The 23,679-nt window shown below is 38.0% G+C and overlaps 1 protein-coding gene across 1 annotated transcript in view; it reads right to left on the bottom strand.

The window, feature by feature from the left end:
• Positions 1 to 23,679, bottom strand: part of PPP2R5A (protein phosphatase 2 regulatory subunit B'alpha) — a 44,023-nt gene that overhangs the window by 17,257 nt on the left and 3,087 nt on the right. Inside the window, exons 2-3 of the mRNA XM_035321136.1 lie at positions 8,898 to 9,094; positions 3,686 to 3,787 (exon numbers count right to left, since the gene is read on the bottom strand). Of these exons, the coding sequence (XP_035177027.1) occupies positions 3,686 to 3,787; positions 8,898 to 9,094 (299 nt within the window). The remainder of the gene's footprint in view (positions 1 to 3,685; positions 3,788 to 8,897; positions 9,095 to 23,679) is intronic.

Below are 23,679 nucleotides of genomic sequence, written 5' to 3'. Positions count from 1 at the left end.
TCACTCTTTCCTCCCCTCCGACAGAGTCCATACCAATAGCTTTTCATATCAACAGTCTAAACATATACAAATGTCCTATAAACACAATTGTATAAAACCCAAGCTTCCCTGTACAAGCCTTAATTGGTCTTCTTGCACATAAACACAGCAGACAATAACAGTTGCAGAACAACGGAGGACAAATTTTTAAAAGCCTGGTAATAGCCAATCCAATAGCGTAATCATACATATTTCCACACTCCATCCTCTTAGAGATTGACTATGGCTACTGATCTTTTTCAAGCTAGAAATTAGATAAATTTGTTAGTGGCTTGTACTGAAATGGGAAGCATATGACTGGAGGGAAGTCATTAACAGTTTTATAGGGTTTAATCTTGGAATTAAATTTCATTAAATATTTATATATTATTTCATATATTAAACATTTCTATCAGTGACCACAACAAATAATAGTCATATGATAACTGCCAGGGTGATGCTGCATGCAATATTGGAAGCTATCACTGGGGGGGGGGGGGGGGGGGAAAAAAAAAATATCAGGTTATCAGTAAGAGAGGGACAAGATAATTCTGAAGGCCTCAGGTAATAATAGATAGATACAGGAGAAAACTCAGTGATTGCAAAGACAGTTAAAAAGACAATAAAAAGCTCTGCTAAGCAACAAGAAACTATTAAACTGAGAAAAGAACAGATGGATACTGGTCCTGAATGCTAGTTAACCATGGGATAACAAAGATTCAGCCACACAATGAAGCCACGTCAGCGACAAATGAAAGCCAGGCATATTCCAGGAAAATACTGATGTACAATACAGTAGAGATGCACAGTCCTATGTATGCTGGAGAAAATATACTAAAACCTGAAAGGATACAGAGGAGCCCCTAGAATCCCGTTGGGCCACAGTGCCTCTTATGAATGAAGACTAAACAGGTATGTTTTGTTTCCCCTAAAGCAAGAGGGGGCAGGGAGGACAATTATGGCTTCTTTCCATAAATAGATATAGGAACAGGGATAAACATCCAGCAGAACTACTAGGCTAAAGCACAATGATCTATCAGCGTCTTGGTACAAACTGCCCAAGATTAACGTTAGGGTATCAATCAGAACCAAACCCAAGGTTTTGGAATAGGTGTGCCTCATCTGCAAAATAGAACAAATCAATACTAATGCAAGATTCTCAATATCCAATGGCAAACAAATTAGTAGCATGTCTCATTTCTACAACAGATAAGAAGATGCATTTAGTCACCGTTTGCTTTGTATAATCCTTGCTATTGCAGAATTCAATTGTTGCTATTGTTCTTAAGGAGAGGAGCTTTCAGAAAAATAAACATTTAGGGCTCAAAAATCCCTGAACAGTTAGCTACTCAATCCATGCTCAAAAGTGAATTGTAGAGCTGGTAGAAGTGTCAAGTAACTCTGGAGTTCCTTGAGAACCTTGGGAAATCCATGAAGCTTTATCCAAGATGTTTCAGGAAGCAAGCTGTAATGGCCATTTCTGGACAGGCACCCTTTTCTTGTAAGCTAAGGCTTGCAAACTTAGAAGTATAATCCTAAGTATCAACAAGGAGAGTAAGGATGGATTCTATCAGCAACAGACACTGGCTGCTCCTACCTTAAACAAACAAACAAAAAACAGACAGGTATGCTCAACTTTACTGAGTGTAAGTAAAGGGTTACCGTTAGAAATACTAAATCATGGGCAGAACTGTTGGCTTTGGTAGTTCCAGTTCTCAAAAACTGGTCTGCTTGGGTAAAAGAGCAAGCAATTCCTATTACATTTTGGTGATTCCGTGTTCCTTCTTGCAGGGACCACTAGAATATTATTGCTTTAAGCTAACAACTCTACCATCCAAAGGACCCTAAATAGAAACACAGGGTGACTAACACCAGCCTCCGTACCCTAGTTTAGTTGCTACAACTGTCTGAAGCATTGCTTTAAAGCTATGTCTTTCATGTAGCACTAGTTCAATGTAGGTCTACAGTCTTTTGTAGTGGCTATGCATGCTGCTAAGTTACTAAGCCATTACATATCATGTTATTGTATGGAGAAATGTCAACAGATTCAACAGAACAGAGAAAAGTAGAGATTGAGAATTTCTTTTCATTCCCCTCCCAGAAAAGTGGCTATGTGGCAGATCAGAATTTTGAATTCTACCATCCAGTTGTGGGCACATGAACTGTAAAAGGAGAGAAAAGCACAAACTGTTGTCACTGTGCTGCAGTGAGCAAATATAGTCCAAGGATGGGATGAATAACTGACACAGGAGAAGGAAATCCACAATCAATAATCAGGCAGCCTGGCCAAAACTCATTTAGAAAAAGCCAAAGGAAAACACCGAAAATAAAATTAAAAAAAAAAAAATACACAACACAGACCTCTTTCAATTTCTCTTAGACAAGACTAAAGCACAAAGTGAAATGGTCACAGAAACCACAAGTCTTTTTCTAAAAAAAGGACTATAGTTTACTTACATCCTAAAGTGAATTGAGAAAACATTTACAAGTTTTACTCCTGAGAGACAGGCATTTTGAAATCAGATGATGCCTCTACTGACCATAAGAGACATTTGCATAGCCCTTATGCAAACCTCTCTCTGCCCAATCAAGCCTCGCCATTAGGTGAGCCATTTCTCCTACAAATTAGACTCAGACACCTATGAGGTAATTATTATCACAGCCTTTAGACTGCATAGTTATTTTTGTGATATCTTGTTTCTTACCTGGTTTAAGTCTGAAATACTATCCTGAACATGGAAGTTTAAATATCCAGTATTAGAAGTTTTAAAAACAGCATTTGTTGATTATATCATTAATATACAGGGACACACATGTCCATGTAATATTATGAGGACAGAGTAGCATCCCAACTCCCCTGAGAGAGGGGAGCAGATGGTATACAGATATGCAGCAGCTATTACTCTTCTACCCACTGTTAGGAGTTGATACATAAATTTTATTTAACAGATACTACTTTTACAAATTCGTCAATAAATAACCTGAGATATGAATTTGGATGATTACAAGTGACTTAGGATTGCTCAACATTTAACAGTTTATTGAGAAAAATTCAGCAGTAGTGCAAGTCAATCACATGATTGATACAGCAACGCTATTAAAATCACGAGATTGGTACAGGAGCAAAACAATAGAATAACTAACCAACTGTTACCAAACAACAACGCCTATATTGTAAAGTTTTGCACAGAGGGAGGGAAGAGGGTGGGAAGAATGAGGAGATATCTATTTCTTGCTCAAAAGACAAATAAAGGCTATTGCTCCATTTTTGCTATTGTCACAAGAAACTGAATTGCTAACATCTGCTTATATTTCATTGTAATCATACAAAAATTGCTCAAGTGCCGAAAACAATTTCTTAAATAAAGAACATAATTACTAAAATACCCATTCAATTTTAAGACATCTACACACACCACACTTTAACAACACAATCGTTCCATTCAAAAACACAAAACAAAACAAAAGAGCATTTAAGCAATTTGGAATGCTTACATTCTGCCATATTTATACATGCAATAAAAGCAACCACTTTTTTACCCTCTGAGCACAGAAACTCACTTACAAAGATCAATTCTGAAGTTCGTATCAAAGGCAAAAAACTACTCAAGTATGCATTCCTGGTTCTTGCCTTACAAGATGATTTGAAAATAAAGGAATCACGTACCTGTATGTGGGGCCACGAGGCTTCAAGAGTTGGCTCATCTTCTTCTGGATCAAAATCTGGGTTATCGCTAGGTGGAAGCGTTCTGAAAATATTAGAACTTATCTGTAACAACAACAAAAAATTGTATCACTTTTTATGCTTCCACAGAACACACTGAGCAAGGTATCACTTTTATCCTAAAAGTACATTAAATTACACCAGAAAAAAAAAAAAAAAAAAGATATTTTTCCTTTACATTTTTTCAAAAGCCCTCAATTCAAACAGAGAAAACATGAAGCAGGCTAATGAAAATACCAAGCAATTAATTTTTGGCTTCGTTGTTTTACAGATTTGTAGTTAGATATTGCCATATCTATTTTTTTTTCTCCAGAGCCATTATAGTTAAAAGAACATTTTGTTTCCCGCTTAATAAATCTTCTTTTTTGAACTATGTGACATCAAGAGCTGAAGTTTTATATAAGACATCAAATACAGCATGACTAACCAATTGTGATTTAAACATTTCTTCACATGTGAGACAGACAATCCCCAAAATATATCTAATTTTAGAGTTCGTCACTTAACTTCATTTCTAGGTGTTCTTTACTTGTAAGAAAGATCTGAAGAACTGTTTACAGTTTTTCATCTGCCGTCATTTCAAGATATTTCAAGGTTTGGGGAAGTCAAACTTATGTAACAATTGTAACCTTTTGATATAACCACAGAGTAACTTAGAACAAAAAAAAAAAGAAGAAATTGTAATCAAAGTAACTCAGTAGCAAAATAGTCCTATCAAATCAATTTCAAAAGAGCAAATTTAAAGGGGATTTTTCAAGCATATGCAAGTCTGGATAGAAGACCCATCTTTCACATGTCAAAGGAAAAATAAATGTCATGTCATCTGCCAGATGCAACACGCTGGATTTTAAAGCCCTTTAACATGAACAATAGAGAACATGAAGTTAACTTCATTTCTGCATTTTCTACTGTTCTCTCAGGAACAGGTTTAACTCAATTTTTCCAATTAACTTTCAAGCACATTATCCTTTTCGATCAAACCTGTTTCAAATAGCTGCCAACCACCCAACCCTGCTAAGCACAGAAGAATGTTTGACAGTTTGCAGCAAATGCTTCTGCACAGCTTCCATGGAGTCTCCAAGGTGTTGGAAGGATCCTGCAAAAGGACTTTAAAAGGTCCTGAAGTCACACAGCTGGCTCCACATAGCCAAATCAGCTGTATCATTAAACAAGGTTTAAAGCTACTGCATAAACTGACATTTCAATTCCTCCCATGCCCACCGTTCTATGCCCTGTCTCTGTGGCCTGCTGGACACGTTAAAGCTGCAGGTACTGCTGCTCTAGACTAGAAGGGCGATGATATTCTGTGTAGATGGCCATTAGAGCACACCTCCTAGTTTTCTGAACAGCAGAAGCAGCATTGTAGTTGTTTGGTGTTGCAAACATAAGGGGACACAAGCAAAATTGGCTGGGGGAAGGAGGGGAAAAACAGGATTTTGACAGAATTTGCATTTTAATCAAACCCAAGGACAAAATCTTGGTTCTGTTACTTGATAATGTCTACTCTTATTAGGTATGCAAGAAAAGATCCACAAAAAACATTCAACATACAAAAGAGTCCCCTGCTGAGGCTAACTACATCTGCTTGCAAGTCTTCTGGTAACATATCTTGACAATACATCCTTTTACTTCTAGATGCATCTTGCTGAACTGAACCAGTCAAAGTTTCTAGTCCAAAACAAAGGTATTAACTACCAAACATGTTTCTGTAGCAGAAAAACAGCAGTCCTCCCTGCCAGATCTTTCGAAAACTAAGTTTATGATTTCCAGAGTATTCCATACCTCTACTAGCACTTTCAGTCTCCATAGAAAATCTTAGAACAAGCTGTATACAGTTTTTGCATTAACCAGTCTCCACTAAAGAACTGCTTCAATGACTTCATTACAGTTAAAATAATTTTGCTACCAGTTTGATCTGCTGCTTCTACTAATGTCTTGCTAATAATACTGATCAAAATGTGGTTTGGGTTAAAACCCTCACTGCTGTTCTATGGGCAAATTCTTCTGTATATCCTCTCATATTCTTTTTCATTTGTAAGGGGGAGGTCTTATCCCAAAACAGTGATGTGAGACATAAAAATCACAACAGTCTTCTACGGGCTTTTGCAGCTGGATCGGTTTCCAGAGAAACTCAGCATTACCTTCCTAAGACTCAGAAACTTTTGTAAAGTGACATTTGAAAATGTACCAGTTAAAGTATTAAGATACAGCATTTTTTCTGATTACTTTTTAATAGAAAGGAGTGCTCTATCGCCTGTACACATCCCAAGGAAGGTAAACATTTGGAGAGATACTAGATTCAGTCCTGATTTCTTAGCATGCCGATAGGGATACCTGATGTCTTTTGAAACTCTGAATGCACAGCTTGTGCAAGCTACTAGCATAACCTCGCTTACATTAGATTTCTAAGTGCTGGTGGGAAACAAGGGGAGGTTGGCAGGCAAAAGGAGACAGAGGAGCAATGTGTATTGGAGGGACATTTCTGCCAAACCTTGTAGAGGCTATAGCTTTCAAGGTTCCCAGGAGGTTTTAAAACTTTTAAAAGACTTGTAAATTTGCTGTTAGCTTCGGCGTACTTTCAATAGACAATTTCCAGACTGAGGAACCGCTAATTTTAGATGACCTAGAAAGGAGGTGCACAGCCCATTGTGCTACCCCTTCAAAACTATTTGCAAGCAAAACTCTTTCTCAGTTCTTAACACAAAGACTTTGGCAATGGAATTACAGAAAAATCAGGTTGCATGGTACACCAAAAAATAATCCTGTACATCTACATAAACAAAGATATTTTTATGATCTAGTTCCATCCTTGATGGCCTGAAAAGATATTAGTGTCATTTCAACCAGTGCTGCCTACCTCAGGATCCAAGCAGAGCAGGGACACGAGGCACGACTGTGTGGTTTTGGCTCAGCAGCTATCATGGCATCAGAGACCACATGAAGGGAAGGCTAGGAGACCTCCTCACCTGCACAGACCTTGCCTATTCACTGCTTAGCAACATTTTATTTTTCCTCTTGGTATCTGTAAGGGATTGTTGACTTTGCCTCCCCAAGACACAGGAGATTCCAATGAAACTGTGCTGCTTCCTCTGCAAGCTGCAGGAAGCGGGTCCCAGGCCTAGGGAAAGACAAGGAGCTTTTGGAAAGAAATTAGCTGTTTCTGCCACCAAAGCCACACTGGCTTTTCTAATGGGATTGCTGTGGTCCATTCATCCTTTACTACCAACCATGGTAGTTGGCATTCACTAAGGCTGATTTCTGTTTCTTTTTTTGCCTCAAAAACACTATCCTTCAAACTCTGAAAACAAAAAAATGTCTTTTTCTTTTAATGTACTAACACTGAAGAGAAAAAAAAAGTCTGAAAAATAAATTAAAAAAAAAAAGTTCTACAACTCATAGAAGCTAAAAAGATAGGCCTCAAACCTGACACACATGTTGTTTGAAGGGAGAGACCCATCCAGAGTCCTTCTGAAAGCTGGTACTTAGTCCTAATTCATAGCAAAGACCTTTGCTGCTGCCAGTTGCTAGGGAGACTAGAAATACTGTTCAGGCTTGGAGGGATCTTTTGTCTCAAGCTCTGGAAAAGCTCTCATTGAGCATTTAAGGCCTTCTTCATTTTCTTTCATGTTAAGGGAGAAAAGGAGATGGAAATTTGTTGGAAAGAAAAATAAGCATCCACAGAGCCCAATCATTTGCACAACAACAACAACATCCTTAAAAGAACAGCTTAACACCATATCTCCAAGAAAAGGAAACAGCTCCAACATAAAAGAAAATCTCTTCACCCTTCGACAAGTATGATAGGATAGTTAGTATACTCTTTCTTTGAACAGGACGCTATAGAGGACACACAGAGTAAGAAAATACTACAAGAATTCAGGCTTGTTGCCACCTGCAGTGGGGGAAAAAAATGAGAAATAGGTGGAAAGACTCTGTCCTTTATGGTGTTGGGTAAAAAAAACAGTAAGGAAACACATCTCCTTTTAAATAAATAAAAAAAACAACAGAAGTGCCCTAGATCTTTAGTAAAGATTAACAAGCATCTGGTGAAACAGATGAAATTATTAGAAGTGTTTCAATATATCTTAGACCTTCAGTATAACAGTATAATTTCTACACTTGCTTATATTAATGATCTTCTCTGTTAGATGTTCTTAGAAAGAAAAAAAATATATATATAAATATATATATATAAACAAAACAAAACAACACCACCGCCAAATGAAAAAAAAAAATATTTCAGTGTATAGAAAGCCATAAAAAGTTAAGAGACCACATGCTTGAAACTGGTCAGCTTACCCACGCGATAGCTACTTTCGAAGTCAGCACTGTGCAGATGTAAACTTAACCAAAGTTTAGACAACCGTTACCCTAAATGCAAGGGGACTAAACACATTGTTTTTACATTTGAAATCTCTAGGCAAATCAATTTTGACAAGATTCTGAAGTATTTTAGAAGTCCTTCAGTTATGTTCCCTACACGTGGAGTAGTACTTATATGTAAAGCAGTACTTCTGTAGCATTTGAAAATTCGTATTAAAATCTGGGAAAGTCAGAAGATACGGCCACATATTTTGTTGCTTATTCAGCAAGCCATTTGCAGAAATTGCACAGTACAAGTCATTCTGTGGTTTACAAGTTGAGAAGACCACTTAGACTAATCCAGCACAGCTCTCTCAGGCCCAAACAGTAACAAACAACCACACAAAGTATTTACAAAGCACAGTCGTTTTACACTGATAAACCTTTCTGTTGACACTAGCGCCCACAAGAATCTTTACCAGAAGACCTTATGCTCTCATTCTACTGCCATTCTTAAAGAAACAAAGACAGGTAACAATTAAATATTTCCATTTTCTGAATGAGAATGACTTCAAAGCTTATCCAGAATGCAAGCATCTGCGGTATACCAGTTCTTTCATTTTAATTACCCTGAAAGCATCATATTTCAGCTAATAATTAAAACACACAGTGTGGTTTTTTTCTTTGCAAGCCTGTAAGCCAAGTTATCTTTAACAAATGATATTATATTTTATAAGAAGAAAAATAATGGCAATTCTCAGCTAGGTGCCATTACAATTGTAAACTGATTCACTTGGGATATTTTATCCAAATTTTAAATACCACATTCCATTCCATTCCAGGTTCTACTTACCATTTTCACTATGTCAGCATAAGCTGATTCAACAATCACTCCACGATTTGTTGAAACATATTCAACCAGTTCATTCAGTGTTGCTCTCTTGATTTCCTTGCTTTTCAGGTCTGAAACAGAGTCCATGAAGTCAAAGAGTATACAACACTGCTGCAACTTCTGACAGAAGAGATCCTGCTGTTCATTGGAGGTGGCATCTGTAAAAGGAAAGAAAAAACAACAACATCTTAGTCCGTAGAAGCAAACTCTGGATTACTAAATCTGTTCTGTTGACTAGAATTCGCAAAATGTGTCAGATCTGTAACTGAGGAATGGTATGCTGCAGGACTAGCAAATTAATAGGCAATACTGTAAAAACTGAAAGGATTTGTTTAAGTATGCTACAATGAAAAATTCACTATTCAAAACTTGTATTTCATAGAAATAATGAATAAATATATGGTTGTAGATGTATGTACGGAAAATAAGTGAATTAACTTTATTTGAGGTACACAGACATTAGTAAGTACAAATTCACCCTCACCAAAAGTCACATACACAAGCAGTGCATCATACTAACCTTTCATTCATCCGATTTGTCTCATTCTGTTCCCTAATCCTTTATTATATAACCTGCTTAAAAGCTGTAAAATCTGCTTTGAAGGAACCTTGTCTGTTTTTTTCTTTCTTTTTTTTTTTTTTTTTAACCATGATGCAACATACCTCACATAGTTTTGATACCATGTGATGAATGTTTCTCTTAAGAATCAACTCCAATATTTCAAAAGGATTAATCCTGAATGTTCATGCTTTGGTTTAAATAATTTATCACGATCTTAGTCATGTCAGGCTTTCCAGCTTTTTTGGCCTATTAGGACAACGTGTTTGTCTGTGACTCCGCCTCATCATTTCATGGTGCAGTTTCTCTAGTAGTAGATAAGCAGAATTCCTCTATTAGCATTTCACACTAGCTCTATGGCAGATGGATTATTGAGTACTGTATACTTCAAAAATATAATACATCCTGAAAATATTATAACCGTTCAAAAGTTGCAGGATCACAGCAAAAGCAGCTGTGGTTTTAACTGAGAAATTGGATGAATGTCATACTGCCCAGACAAATGCAGAGAACCCAAATGCCTTTTTTGGGGTTCCTAGTCACTCCAGCAATAGAATCTGCTCTTCTATCAGTCACTTTGGATTTCACCTGTTCTGCTGAAAAATTTTTATTCCCAGTTTCATCTGGGACTAAGGAATGTTTTCCCCGTGTAAAACTTTCAAAACCTGTCTATAGCCAGACTACCTAATCCCTTAGCTTCATTCATTCCCTGCAGTATTTACATTAACACTGCTTCTTCCTCAGAAGGCAATTAGCACAACAAGGGAAAGAACACGGCCTTGTAACACTGAATGTTGAAAATCTTAACTCTCAGTTTAGAGGTTGAACAAAGCACAGAAAGGTCTCACGCTTCTCTTTACTGTTTTAGGATTATTCTAAACAAGCAAAATTTAAGTTTGTAAATTTAACAACTCCGACAAGGCCAGTTGCTCAAGTTTCTTACCGTAGCACCTCCCATCTAGTGGCCAGAACAACAACAGTGGTTTTAGCATTCAGTAATTATCTGATAGAATTTTTGCATTTCTGTACAAGCAAAAAAGTAATTGCTAAAATGGCCTGAAATGCCTCCACTGTAATCCCAACTGCTTGCCGTGCCCTGGAAGTTCAAACACCAGCATACTGTATTGCATTGCATTCCCTTTTGCCATCTGACAGTTAAGATCTTATTAACTGAGCATAACAACTTCAGCAGGGTTTTGAAAAAGCCGGAGGTTATTATTCTCTCATAAAGAGCAATCCATGCTACTGAATGCTAATTCTGCAATTTTAACCATTTTTCTTTTGAATACAGATGTCGTAAGATGCTTATTTGTGCTCAGTTATCTACAAATCGCACGATACCAAAGACGTGAATCGTTACACCCTGCAAAATAATGAACGTCAGCTGTAAAAACATTTGTAAGTTACATAACATTTCAGCTCAGATCTTCTAATATTCAGCAGCGGGTTGCATGAGTAAGACCTGTACCATGGCAACAGAGCAATAACAGTGACGCTGCGGGTGACATCCCCAAAGCCTCGCTCGCGGAACTGCCCCAGGATGCAAAGCTTCCCCTGATGCTCACCTCGCGCTGCCAGCTGTCCGCACACAGGGCTCAGATCCGCTCTTAGGTCTGCCCACTATAAACCTGACTATGCTCCACGTTAGCAAAGCCCAGTAGCGAGGTGCAGCAAATACAGATCCTTGGCTGATGTTCAATTAAATCAAGTTTCATTAACCAAAATTTAAAGTTTTAGAAAGCAGCTGACATCGTCTGAATTCTCCTAATAGTGGTTACAACAAACTGAAGACCTGAAGTTGAAATCAAGTAACCAGAATTCAGAAGAAATAAATCACTTATTAGCTTCCCTAGAATATCAAAGAAATCACTGTATTAGCCACTTTTATTTCGACATCAGAGTACCAGAGATCATATCTCTCCAGCCATGCATCACCGGTACCTTTCATTAGCAATCTGATCTATCTCAATTAGACATCTTCCTAAATGAAAAGCCTGCCCATAAATCAGTTTTGTTACTTGCACCATTTAAAGCCAAGCCATATGAAGTATTTTCTTCTACACATGCGTCCATTACTCACAATGACAAGGGGAAATCATGAAATAACGACGTGCAAGAGATGAAAACTGTAGGGAAGGTAACAAGAAGGCTAGTCCTGTGGCATCAGCATTACCTCTCATGTGCTCAGCCCCTCCCTGACACATGGCACCTGTATCCCAGGAATGTTGGGACAGGTGTCATGGAAAAACATCACCTGCTTTGGGGAAATTCATGTCAGGTAGCATTCTTGGTTTTTTAAAGCCTTGTCTTTAACTACATCTAATTGTCCCAGCACGACAGAAGCTAGACAACCCAGTAAAATCATATTGCAATAGTTTATTCCAGCTCTATGAATAAAATAAACTATGCCATCATTATTGCATTAAAAACCAGCCCTTTGAGTTTAGTAGTTTAACCTGTGGCATGATTTTTTTTAAAGTTTTAATTTAACTTTTATCAAGATTTATTCCGTGCATCTGAAGTTCATGATAACTGCTTACCCTAAATACCATGACGACCACAGAAGATAATACAGGTTCAAAGTAGGCAGCGGATGCTTCAAGAAAATAACCCTACGGACAGGTTGTACTTTCCAGTGAAAAAACAAAACAAAACATCAAAGACTGAATTCTGTTAACCACCTGTTCCTAAATTGCTGTATGTTGTTGGAAAAGTCACTGAAAAAAAGAAATAATAGAAAATGGTCTGTATGTCATCTGCTCCAGGTGATCAAAATCCAATTGGTTCAACTTTATTTTCCAGAGGCTGCTCAACAGAGGCACGTCTTAGGAAACTCTTTAAACCCACTGTTACATCCGTTTGAGGTCTGTTTGTCAGTTGACCTGAGGTCCTTGGGAAGGTCCTAATGACACTTTAGGCAATCACAGAAATCAGATTCCTGATCAGATATGACAGTAGAAAATCCTAAAGACAAAAAGTTGTGTCCAATACCAAAAAAACATTGTAAATTAAGATCCATTTTAACCATGACTCTTTCTAAGGATTGTCATTGCCTCCGCTCACTTGTGCAACAGATGGTAAAATATGTTTGTAACTGATGAAAATAGTTCATTTGATCCTTGCACTTAATGGTCTTGAAATTCTCAGCAGACTACTACTACTGTTTACAAAAGCCTAACGATTACATACAGTATCCACAATATCAAAGGATAAAAAAATTACAAACAAGTTGACTCACAAGTTCCTCCTGAGCAGAAGCTACTAAACATTAAAGCTGCAAGATTGTACAGATTGGTCTCGAAATCAAATGCTTTAATACTTATCAGGTTATCGATCCAAGTATGAGCATGGAGCACTGAGTTAAAATGATTTTTTTGCAGGGAGGACCCAACGAAAATATAGACAGGGAAAGAAATTTTACAGTCTGAGCTACCTCATGAGTATGTAACTGGAGAGACAGACACCACCATGCCACTAGGCAGGGGACTACAATAACATCTTCCTGCAGTGTATTTATCTCACATGTTTACAGGCATTTCTCCTGGAAGGAAAAGAAAGATACTTCTCCTTTCTCAACAGAACTGTTTATCCAGGACCTCCTGTGCAAAGCCAGGGAACGTAACACAATCCTCGCTTCAGCAGAAAGCAGAATCCAAGTCCTCAGAATTACCCTCTCAACTGGAAAGTCAAAAAATCAGAACTCCCTTCACAAACTGGAAATTCAGAAAACCTTACTTTCTCTGCCAGTGCAAAACAAACCCTCTCAAACATTTGTAACAGGTTTCCAATATTTACTGTGCTACGTGCAGCTGTCCTTGATGGCAGTGGGATATGCTAGGGCAGAATGAAGCCCTAACACAGACACGAAGAGAGGAGCACAGGTACCATGAGACATCCATCATACTTGTTTTTATTCCTTCACATCATTTGAATATCAGTGCTGTTGAATCTCTGGCCTAGCCCACGCAAGTCAAGCATAAGGAAACCTGCCTAACCTCATTTTAAATTTTATTTTTGTTCTGTGCAGTTCTTGTGTACGCTGTCATTGCAACCTCCTGAAGCACCTGAAAGTGTCAGTGTTTGTGCTATAGACCTGGTAAAGAGGCACTGTCAAAAAAACGAGTTTGATGCAATTGATGTTATGAGAGGGGACAATATATTTGTAGATTCTCAGAAGTCTGTGTCTGCAGCTTGGCAGGCAGCACAATGGTTGGCTGACAATGAGAAGGAAAGAGGTCTCTCACCCTGCTACTCCCTTGTCATTTATTCCTTCCTTCCCCTCCCCTGCTCCCAGTCACATCCATCCCTCAACACCGGCTCTGCAACTTGTCAGCCCCTTCTGCGAGCTGCTTTAACTCAATAACATGGCCATATTAGTGAGGTTAGATGGCTGCTGGAGGGGTCTGATGATCATCAGGTCTGGCACAAGGTTAGTGGTGGGAGCAGAAACTCCTCTTTCAGCTGCAGCAAGCTGTTTAGTTAGTTCATTAGCTCATTTGTAACCATATCCTCCAGCTTCACAGGTACAAAGTAACTGAAAAATCCTAATTACACATTAGCATTCTTTTTCTTGGCTTTTTTTTTTTTTTGAAAGCAACTTTAAGTTCCTTTTTAAGGATAAAGCCCCTGTATAAACCCCCTGTGAAAAATCTCATGGTATACTTGGCTAAACTGATGGTCTAAAGCCTTTCTGCCGTAACTCATTACATCTGTAAGAGATGTTTCCCCAGCTTCAGCTTTTGGAAGCTCAGCAGCCCAGCTGAAACTGGTGAGGCCACTCAGACCAGTAAGTATGGAGCATGTTAGGTATCCAGGGAATCTTGTCATCAGTATTTTTTTTTCCCCATACAGAAAAATTTTGCTGCCTATGGAGTAAGTGCCATTACTTATAAGATTTATTTATTTATTTATTTATTTATTTATTTATTTATTTATTTTTCCCTATGTGGAGTTCAACAGTGTATCTATTCAAATTAAGTTTTTCTGCATGTTTTCACTAAACAGAGCCCAGGCTTTGCAAGGCAGATAAGGGAGAAAGACAGATCATCATGTATGTTAGAAATTAACCAGCTCCCTATACAGAAGGTTTGTTCTTGAGGAGGAGGTTTGGAAGACAACAAAGCAGAACACCATTCTCAAACACGATGTTACAAGGAAGTCCATACCACGTATGGGAGAGGGCCAAAATAAAGACTTGGCACGGAACTAAAGGTACAGAAGGCACATTGGTCAATCCTGTCTGGGATCTGCATGCTAGTACGGATGGACACAACCTCCCTATTTCAGAAATTAAAAGGCCTGCAAAGGAGCAATCAAGGCAATGAGCTGAACTTCTCCTTCCACTGAACCTCTTCTGCCGATGATCATCAGGCAGGACTTACACTACTGATCCACCTGAGCAGTACTTTAAAAATACACTTCAACACCCTGCTTGCTGAACTGTCCCCACAGCACGCGTTTTATCCAATTTAATGCACACCTTCCTCCAACCAGTTGTGCAAAATCAAATTAAAATTGCAAAAAAGCAACCAAACTGCTAAAAAAAAGTTTTTTTAAAAAAAATATCACACCACCATCCAAGTAAATCTCCATTTTATATTGAAATAGCTAAGAAATCACAAGTTTTGCTCATTAGAATATTGTGAATTTAAGATTAACTCCTTGATACATGCCAGGGCAAAATAAGAATTTAAAGAGTCTCACACAAGTAAAACTAAATAAAGACACAATCTATGATGACTTTTATTCACACACTCTATTGTGGTTTACAAAGATAGCTACATATTCTAGGCTATAGAAAATTTTAAAGATGTTTACTAAAAGCACTTCTTGAAAGCTATGTCCTGCCCAATACCAGATATTGTTCGTTCAGTAAGGCTCGTCTGCCAGTCCATGTGGCCAGCAGTTGACCTTAACAAATCAGTCCACAAAATCTGAAAAGCCTATGCTGATCCAACAACATCTGTCACAAATTTTCTCTGACATGACTCCTTGGACTGATAAACTAAAAGTGTCTTTCTTATCTAAATTGTCTCTGTCATCTTCCAAGCATTCTTATAATCTCATGTGGCTAAGAGCTCCTACCACATTAAATCCCTTGATTTTAATGAGAATTTGACTCAACCAAAACACTTCAGACAATAAGAAAGTAGCCAGCTGAAGTGCTTTCATATTTAATAGCTCTATTTCCTACCGGTTAATTACAGAAGACAATGTGAAGACAGATGCAAAAACTAATGCAAATTACTCTCTTAGTCCTCTAAAAGTTAAAAAACAGCACAGCTCCAGTGACCAGACCTGCCACAATTCACCTTATTTCTCCCACAACTTTTTCAAAAAGGAGAATTAAAGCTCTACTCATTCCTTAAACAAAAGAAAGTAACTACGAAAACAAGCACCATGCCAATGAGTCGAATGGGAACATGAAACAGCCTGCAGTCGTCTTTGACAAAATGTACAGCACGAACCATACAAACATTTCCTCAAGAGCACCACTGCCAGTTCAGAACTGAAACTCAGTTACGTGCAACAGATAATTCCGGGGAAAAAATTATATATATATATATATTTATATATATACATACATATATGCTGTCTGATGACAGGACAGTTATGCTGCTTTTAACAGCACCAGGACGTTAATTTTTATGTATAGTATGGTTACCTGTAGGCAAGCTTTGTTCAGAGTGATACAATGAATTTATTATAAAAGAAATTCTAAAAGAAATCTTACAAAAGAAATTTCAGTCTGTGCAGTTGTAGTGTATATTTTCAAAGAACAATTATGCTACTCCTCTTGAATTCAAAAAAGCTTTCTTCCACCAGTAAGCCAACTATTATGCTCCCCAGCGCATTCACTTATGTTTTTGGCATACGCTTTTACTACATTTGCTGTCTTCATTTAAAAACCATCAAGCAGTGGTGATGACTGATCATATGCCAGGGCAGGCCCATCTCAAACGTAACCAGAGGCTCTAGGAGTTTAGCATTCTCTCCTGCATGCAAGCCCAAATAATGGTTTCACAGGCTTCATGAAGGTGGAACAGCTCATGATTATTATGTAATATTGACCTTAAATTGATTTAAAATAGGAAGCCTGCTTCTTTAAGGAAGACAAGGATAAATTTAAGGCTGACAAATCCCATCGCAGAATTAATGCGCGCAGCCAGATCATTAAACTGGGGAAGAGGGGTAAGTAATTGACTTTTGGAATGGGAAATTGTTATTCTGGAGATACAAAGATGGGACAGATGGCAACCCTTAACTTCAGATCACAAAGGCTTGGTAATGCGAACTGCTTTCTCAAAGAGAAAGCGAGAATAAATAGCTTTTGTTACATAGAAATGTAACAAAGGCTTTTGTTATGGTAAAACATATGCGCTTTCAAAAAGTCCTCTTAACAAGAGGAGGGCAAATAAAGATCAAGGTAAAGTCCTGGGTATATAAACAAGTCCTCTCTTAAAAGGCTACTAACTCACAATTACTTTCTGTTAGCCACAAGCCAAAAGCACCCACAGATAGGCTCCTGGTAACTAACTGCACACCAACATGTGGGAAAACTAACCACCAGCAGGACCCTACAGGAAGGGAACGGGACCAGGGACCAAGCCTCTGAGACTGTGGAATCAAAAAGATCACAGGGAACTGCCTCTGTGGTGCTGCTGGTCCCCGAAATACACACTGCACCCAAGTAACAGAGCCAACTTCAGACCGATGTTAACTCTACCTGTCCCCAAACACACACACTTACTTTTAAATAAATGCTGTTTCTTGAAATCAAAATGCTGGATAGAATTTAGGATTTCCCCACCTATTCTGAAGATGCAAAACAAACCCTTCAGGTTGTGAAGAGGCTGACTCAAGGAACTGTTTCACACCTTCCCGGCTCAGCATTAACCAAGTAACGTGAGCAGCTCTGTTTGCTGCTATCCCCTCCTCGAACAGCCACAGAACTCCGTGCATATGGGAACCAGGGGGTAAGGACAGCTGAAAAGCAAGTGACAAAGCTGTGTGCCACGCAGACACAAGCTTCAGCTCAACAACCATCATACAGAACGCTATTAAGAACATCCTCATACGCTTCAAGCAAAACATGAATGCTTTGCTTGACCAGAGCCTGAAACAAATTCATCTGCACCTTTTAAGCCTGTAAGGACAGAAACTGTATTTGTTATCTGAATAAGCTCCATTTTCATTGATGTAAATGCAAGACCTCTGACTGAAACTGTGGTATCTTATAATCAGTGACTGCTGATAATGAAAAAGGCCATAAATGGATCCATTGTGGGATTTTTATTTTTATTTAAAGTCTATTAATTTATGTTGTTCCCTACTTATTTTAATATCCCACCTGATCTAACAAATTAATTTTGAATTAAATGCTAAAGTTGTTCCAGTTTGGCGTCACATTAGAAAACACAAGTCAACATTACAAATCAAGTTTGTTTTTGTTTTCCAAAAACTGCAAAAATGCTCTTTGCATTTTCATACGGAAAAATCAGTGTTGAGTGCCATACAAAAATATCTTTCATTGGAAACCAACCTGTTAAACATTACTTCACAGAAGAACAGAATCTCATTTTACAGCTAATTTAGCACTTACGCTATTTTAAACGTGTGAAGGGGATGTATAGGGGAGTAATTTAATAGGAAATCTGTGCCAGAGGAAACATGTGATCTAGGTCTTCAAAAGCCAAGGTAAAATATCATCCCTTGAATCCCTGCACAAATTGGGGTGGAAGTTACAGGTATTGGAGTAATTCCTTGGATAAATATACACTTCAGTATTTGGCTCAAGTCATATTTCTTGGTTTTCAAAGTTTTCTCAGACAAATAAAATAATAAGATACTTAATCATGACTTAAGTGTTATAGTGGGAAGAGCTAAGATTAAATCAGACTGGGAATACAGGTGAAATCCTGGTTTTGCTGCATTCAGTGACTCACCTGCCACCAATGGGAACAGATCAGTGTCTAGAGCAGGTAATATTCAAGCACTTGCAGGATCTCCTTATCCATCTCACTTATCTAAGCATTTAGCTGCATACATAAAAGGTCAAAAAGCTTTTATTTTTCATTTTTAACCATCAACAGTTATTTTCTTTCTAACAAAAATTGTAAACACCAAGCGTTCAGTAATGAAGGAGTGATCCTATGCTTAAGTACATTCCCATTTGGCAAAATTTTGTAGTTATTTTAAAACTCTATTTACACCATTTTGATGTAGTGAGTTTATTTTGCTTCTGCTTCCTTCTCCTAAGGGAAAATACTCGCAAATGTAAATTATCAAACCTTGCCCTTCCTGACTGTACTGTGGGACCCAGACCATGGCTCTCTAGGGGACTCTGACATCTGCTTCTCAATTTTTCTTCTCAAAAGTATAACAAGTGTTTGTTTTCCTCAGAAACCAACAATGCTGAAATGCACAATTTCATTTCACATATGCAATTTAAAACCTACGTGTAGTTCTCATCACTTCTTCCTGTTACATACAGATGGGACCAAAATTTATGCTGCTTAACAGGACTTCAGTCCTACTGCAAAAAGTTTACACCTACGCCATATTTTAAATAAGCATAGAATTTTCTGTTAGAAACTTCATCCAGTTTTCATAAACCTTACCCAAATAGCCTGCATTGGAACTTAAAAAAAATAATTTAAAAAATCCCCAATTTCCCCCCCACTTTCCCATTAAATTTTACTTGGGAAGAAATGAATATAATTAAAGCTGTGCTTTTAATTTATCATTTTTTAATTTCCAAAGTTTCACTTGCTTATGCAACTATGCACCCTGCCAGCTCTCAAGTACAGCAACAGCAGACAAAAAGCTGCTTCCCCCTTCACAGTCAGACAAATAACTCTAACTTTTTATTCCTGCTTTTCTTCGGATCTGCCTTCCTGGCCCACGCTATATTGTCCTCCTCGCTCGCCCCACCTCCTTTTCCAATTCTGAGAAAATGCCCTGTGCTACTTCCACCCCTTTTATCCAGAGCTTGTCAGCTCTTCAAGTGCATGATGGGCTCAGGTGTCCTGATTACTTTTGATCAGAAATTTGAAAAAGTAAACTTGTATAACATAATTAAAGTATTCCTGCTATGGTAGGGAGCAGCTTTAATGCTATTAATTCTTGACAGTTTACAAATCACTGACCAGAGTTAGAAAATCTTCCTTTCGCAGTAGTCCTGGGTTGTATACACACATAGACTTTGTGACATTACTTGCACCTTAACCTCCCAGCTCCACTGCAAAATTCACATTACTTTGGGATGGGAAGCTGACAAAAACTATCCATTGGGAAACAACAACCAAGAGAGGGAACTTGAGACAAGGAATAAGGTAGAAAACCTTTCCTAATGGCAGCCGAGGCAATGCAACAGTACAATCTGCTTCTGAAATCCCTTTACCGTATCCACAGCAGCAATATGAGCTACTCCTTTAGCAGGCTACAGGCCACCCGGATCAGTTCAGACACAATCCCTCCGCACAGCCTCTACACCCTTGCAGGGCTACGAGCTGCTGCTCTGCACTGACGGTCAGAGAAGCCCCCCTCAGGAGAGGTGTCAAAAAACATGATTACAATGAAAAGCCATGAAGAAACTCACACTGGATATGGTAAGAAACATTTCCAGCATGTTTCACAGCCAGCCTTTGACATTCAGGACTTGCTGCAGCTACAAGCGAGGAGCTGGCTCCAGCCACAGACCCTCCTGCCCTCTCTTCCCACCTGCGTCTCCACTCAGCTTACTGCTTTTTACTGTCCCACCACCTGTAACACACTTCTGGGCTCCTGCTTTCAGAAAAACATATTGCAAGCTTTCTATACACTTAATTATAGTGCAGGAAAACCAAAGAAAAGCCATGCACAGCAGCCTCAGAAGAGGTGGTTCCTCGCAGAGCAGCACAGGAGGTACTGAATCATCATCAGTCTTGCTACCAAGCTACAAAAGCTGCTGAGCACATCTGAGAATTTGGACCACATTAGATTAATTTTCATCCAGAACTATATGCTCAGCTACAAAGTACAGCTAGCATCAGAGCTCAAAACCATTCTTATTTTTTTTTACTATCAACAACATATAATGCATTTTTACTCTAGCCTTAGGAACGGCTTGAACTGTTTTTGCTGAAAGTCAGAAAATTAGGCTGAGGAGCAGTTCCAAATAAAACTGTCCATACTTGGCATGGAAAACTTCAGTCCAAACTGTTTAGCAATGCTGTAAGCAGCTGAGAATAAGGTCTTGTGAAGGAAAATTGTAGGCGACCTTAACAAAGAGTTCTGCCTTGAAATCAAACATATACCACTGAGACTGACCACAAGCTCAGCAAAACTTAACAGAAACTAGCTCAGTGAGTGACTCTCTGATAAAAATCAATGATTCAGATGTTAAAATAAGCTGTCACTGTTGGTCTAGTTTCCAGAAGAACATTTTGCCAAGGGAGTTTTATACAATAGACTTTATTTACTACCTACTGGTCTCATTAGCCTGTGGTTCCAACCTTCAGAGTTCACACACTGTGATGAGACTATACATACAATCTTAGCATGCTGGATTAAAACAGAAGTCGGGACTACAATGGCACAAACTGAATGTTAAACCCTTCCGAAGGGAAATGTCTTTCTTCATAATAACACTGCACAAAGCCTTCTATGCTTAAAGAGAACATTACTCTGTCCAGAGCTGTTGGTATGGTGCCTTTTCAAAAGCACCAAATAATTTTTACATAGGTGGAAATTAAAAAGAATTCTGCAGATTGATATAATCTTCTTTTGATCAGATAGCCAGAGCAGTAAGTAATTCCAATTGTATTTCCTACAGCAACTACCATTAAATTCGGCACCTGCAAAACTAATATCTGACTAAACTAGAAAGCAACGAATATGGAAAAAGAAATCTGATCCTAAGCTGGCACACAGAAGATGTGAAAGATTTAAATAGAAAAGTTCATGTGAAGACTGTCAATAGGCTCTATATTTAGGAGTTGCTCTTGATGGAAGTATATTCTAAGACCAAAAATTCAAGTCTAAGGATAAAAAAAGGTCAATTTGTTAAGAATTAAAGACCAAATGTTCCACTCCATAAACTAGGAACAGTTCCTTAATATAGAAGAAAATTAAGCAGTACATTTTTCATGGAACTACATTAGAATATTAAAATAAAAAGTTCTTAAGTCTTCTTTAGCTATTGTAGGTTCTCTACTTCTCAGGACTGTAACTTGACTAAACATAAGTTTTAACTACTTTGTTGAGTGCCCTGTTGAGGCTATGCATAAGAGTTAAATGGAAATTCCTCTTAGAACACCCTCATCTTTATCTGAAAAATAAAGATCGTCTCTCTTAAGGAAAAAATCAGCTGGGAAGATCATAGTTGCAAGTGAAGCTGAAAACAAAAGGTATAGGATGGGGGACTACAGAAGAGGAAATAACAATGAATCATCAGGGATTTAAGAAAAACAAAACAAAACAGTGCAAATCTAAGTGACAGAAAACTGTCATTTAACTTGCAAATATTTATGAAGGCTGTAGAAAAAGTAAACCATTTTAAAATTTTGAAGGCTATTTTCCTTTCTGAAGCAAAGGCAACTTAATGTTAGCATGAATAAAATTCCTCTCAGCTGTTTTTAACTCTGCTTATTTTTGTCACTCTGAAATACACACTGTATGATTCAAAGCATCTGAAGTTTAAGGTCTGAACTGACCCTGCTGGATCTAATAAGGTTAAAATTTTAGCGATATGTAAGCTTATTAGGCCTTCCTTTAATGTTTTCGTGAAAGCTTAGCTTGAACACAGCACCTGGTTCTCAGTCAAATCCAAGCTGTCACTTGATGGTTTAAATACAGCAGATACTTTTGATAACACCTGTTTTGAACCCCATATTTGGATGCTGAAACTGCATACTGGAAGGCCTTTTTAAAAATGCCTTATTCCAGTACACTTCACCACTGTAACTTGCAGTCCCACAGAGATTCTTACAACCATCTCTAGCCTACAGTTGACAGATTTTTGGACCAGTTTCCAGCTGTTCTACTGTAAGAGCCAGAGTTTTCTCTATGGGGAGATTTTCATTTGGAAACGAACACTAAGAATTTCTTGTAATATTTTTGTGCTTTGTGCGTGTTATAGGAAATAAGCCTGCAGTGACAAGCGTCTTCCCAAATGGATGCTCAGTATTGAGAAGATCACAGAAAGACATCAGGAGATGTTTATTCATTCCAGCTGGACTTGACATCTCTGGTAACAGAAAAAAGGTACATTTGCTGTACAACCTGACAGCCCCCATTAACAATGCTAAATAAAAGAAGCAAGCTGTTTTGAGTAAGATTTTTTTTTTCTTTCATCATATCTGGTCACCATTTTCCAACTGTATTCTTACATGCTTCTTCAACCAAAATAAATAAATAAATAAATCACAGAAACATGTATGTGTAGTTTCATTGCAATTAGTCAGATTGGCTCCCAAGGTCAAGTTGTTTCTCTTTTTCCAGAAATGAAGGTAACTGCACGGGCTATTCCAGTGTTTTAAAAGGACACACTATTGAGACAAAATCACTACTTCTTAAGAATCTATAAATAACAATTCCTTTGTCAGATTTCTTTAAACTCAACTCTCCCAGGACTGTTCACTAAGTGATAAAATCCTGCTGTTAACCAGCATGTTATCTTGGCTACAAATTTTCAAAGGATTTGTATTTAGTAAACTGTAAAGTAACAAAATGAAAAGGAAGTTGGGGGGAAAAAAGGCAGCTTCAACTTGACACAGGTCTAACACCCCCTCCTTTTTTTTTTTTCCATTATTCTAGTTTTCACTACTGCTTATTCAGCTTAAGCACTACTGTAAAGCGTACACTCTCCTGAATAACAAACACAGAGGAAATGCAGTTGAAGAACACATTCCTCATTTATTTTAGGTATCTATCCTGACATCAGTTAGGTTTTGCTAAGTTTTTATCTAAAGATGATGCATAATATCAGACACAAAAATAATCTGAATTGTTAATGACCAACATACAATCCTGCTACACCCTCTCAACTTCTCCCTGTCCCCCCCAGCCCAAACCCCTGCAGCATGCAGAATCTGGGACTGTCACCTGCTAGTCACAGAAACATGCCTTCTCCTAGCAGTGACAGAACATGCAGCTAAATCCAGGAATTTCGGTAATACCCAGCAGCAGTACAATTAACTCCAA

The sequence above is a fragment of the Oxyura jamaicensis genome, chromosome 3, assembly GCF_011077185.1.
Source record: "Oxyura jamaicensis isolate SHBP4307 breed ruddy duck chromosome 3, BPBGC_Ojam_1.0, whole genome shotgun sequence".
Classification (NCBI taxonomy): Eukaryota; Metazoa; Chordata; class Aves; order Anseriformes; family Anatidae; genus Oxyura; species Oxyura jamaicensis.
Note: the sequence above shows the minus strand (reverse complement) of the source record. Positions and strands in the feature narration are given on the sequence as shown.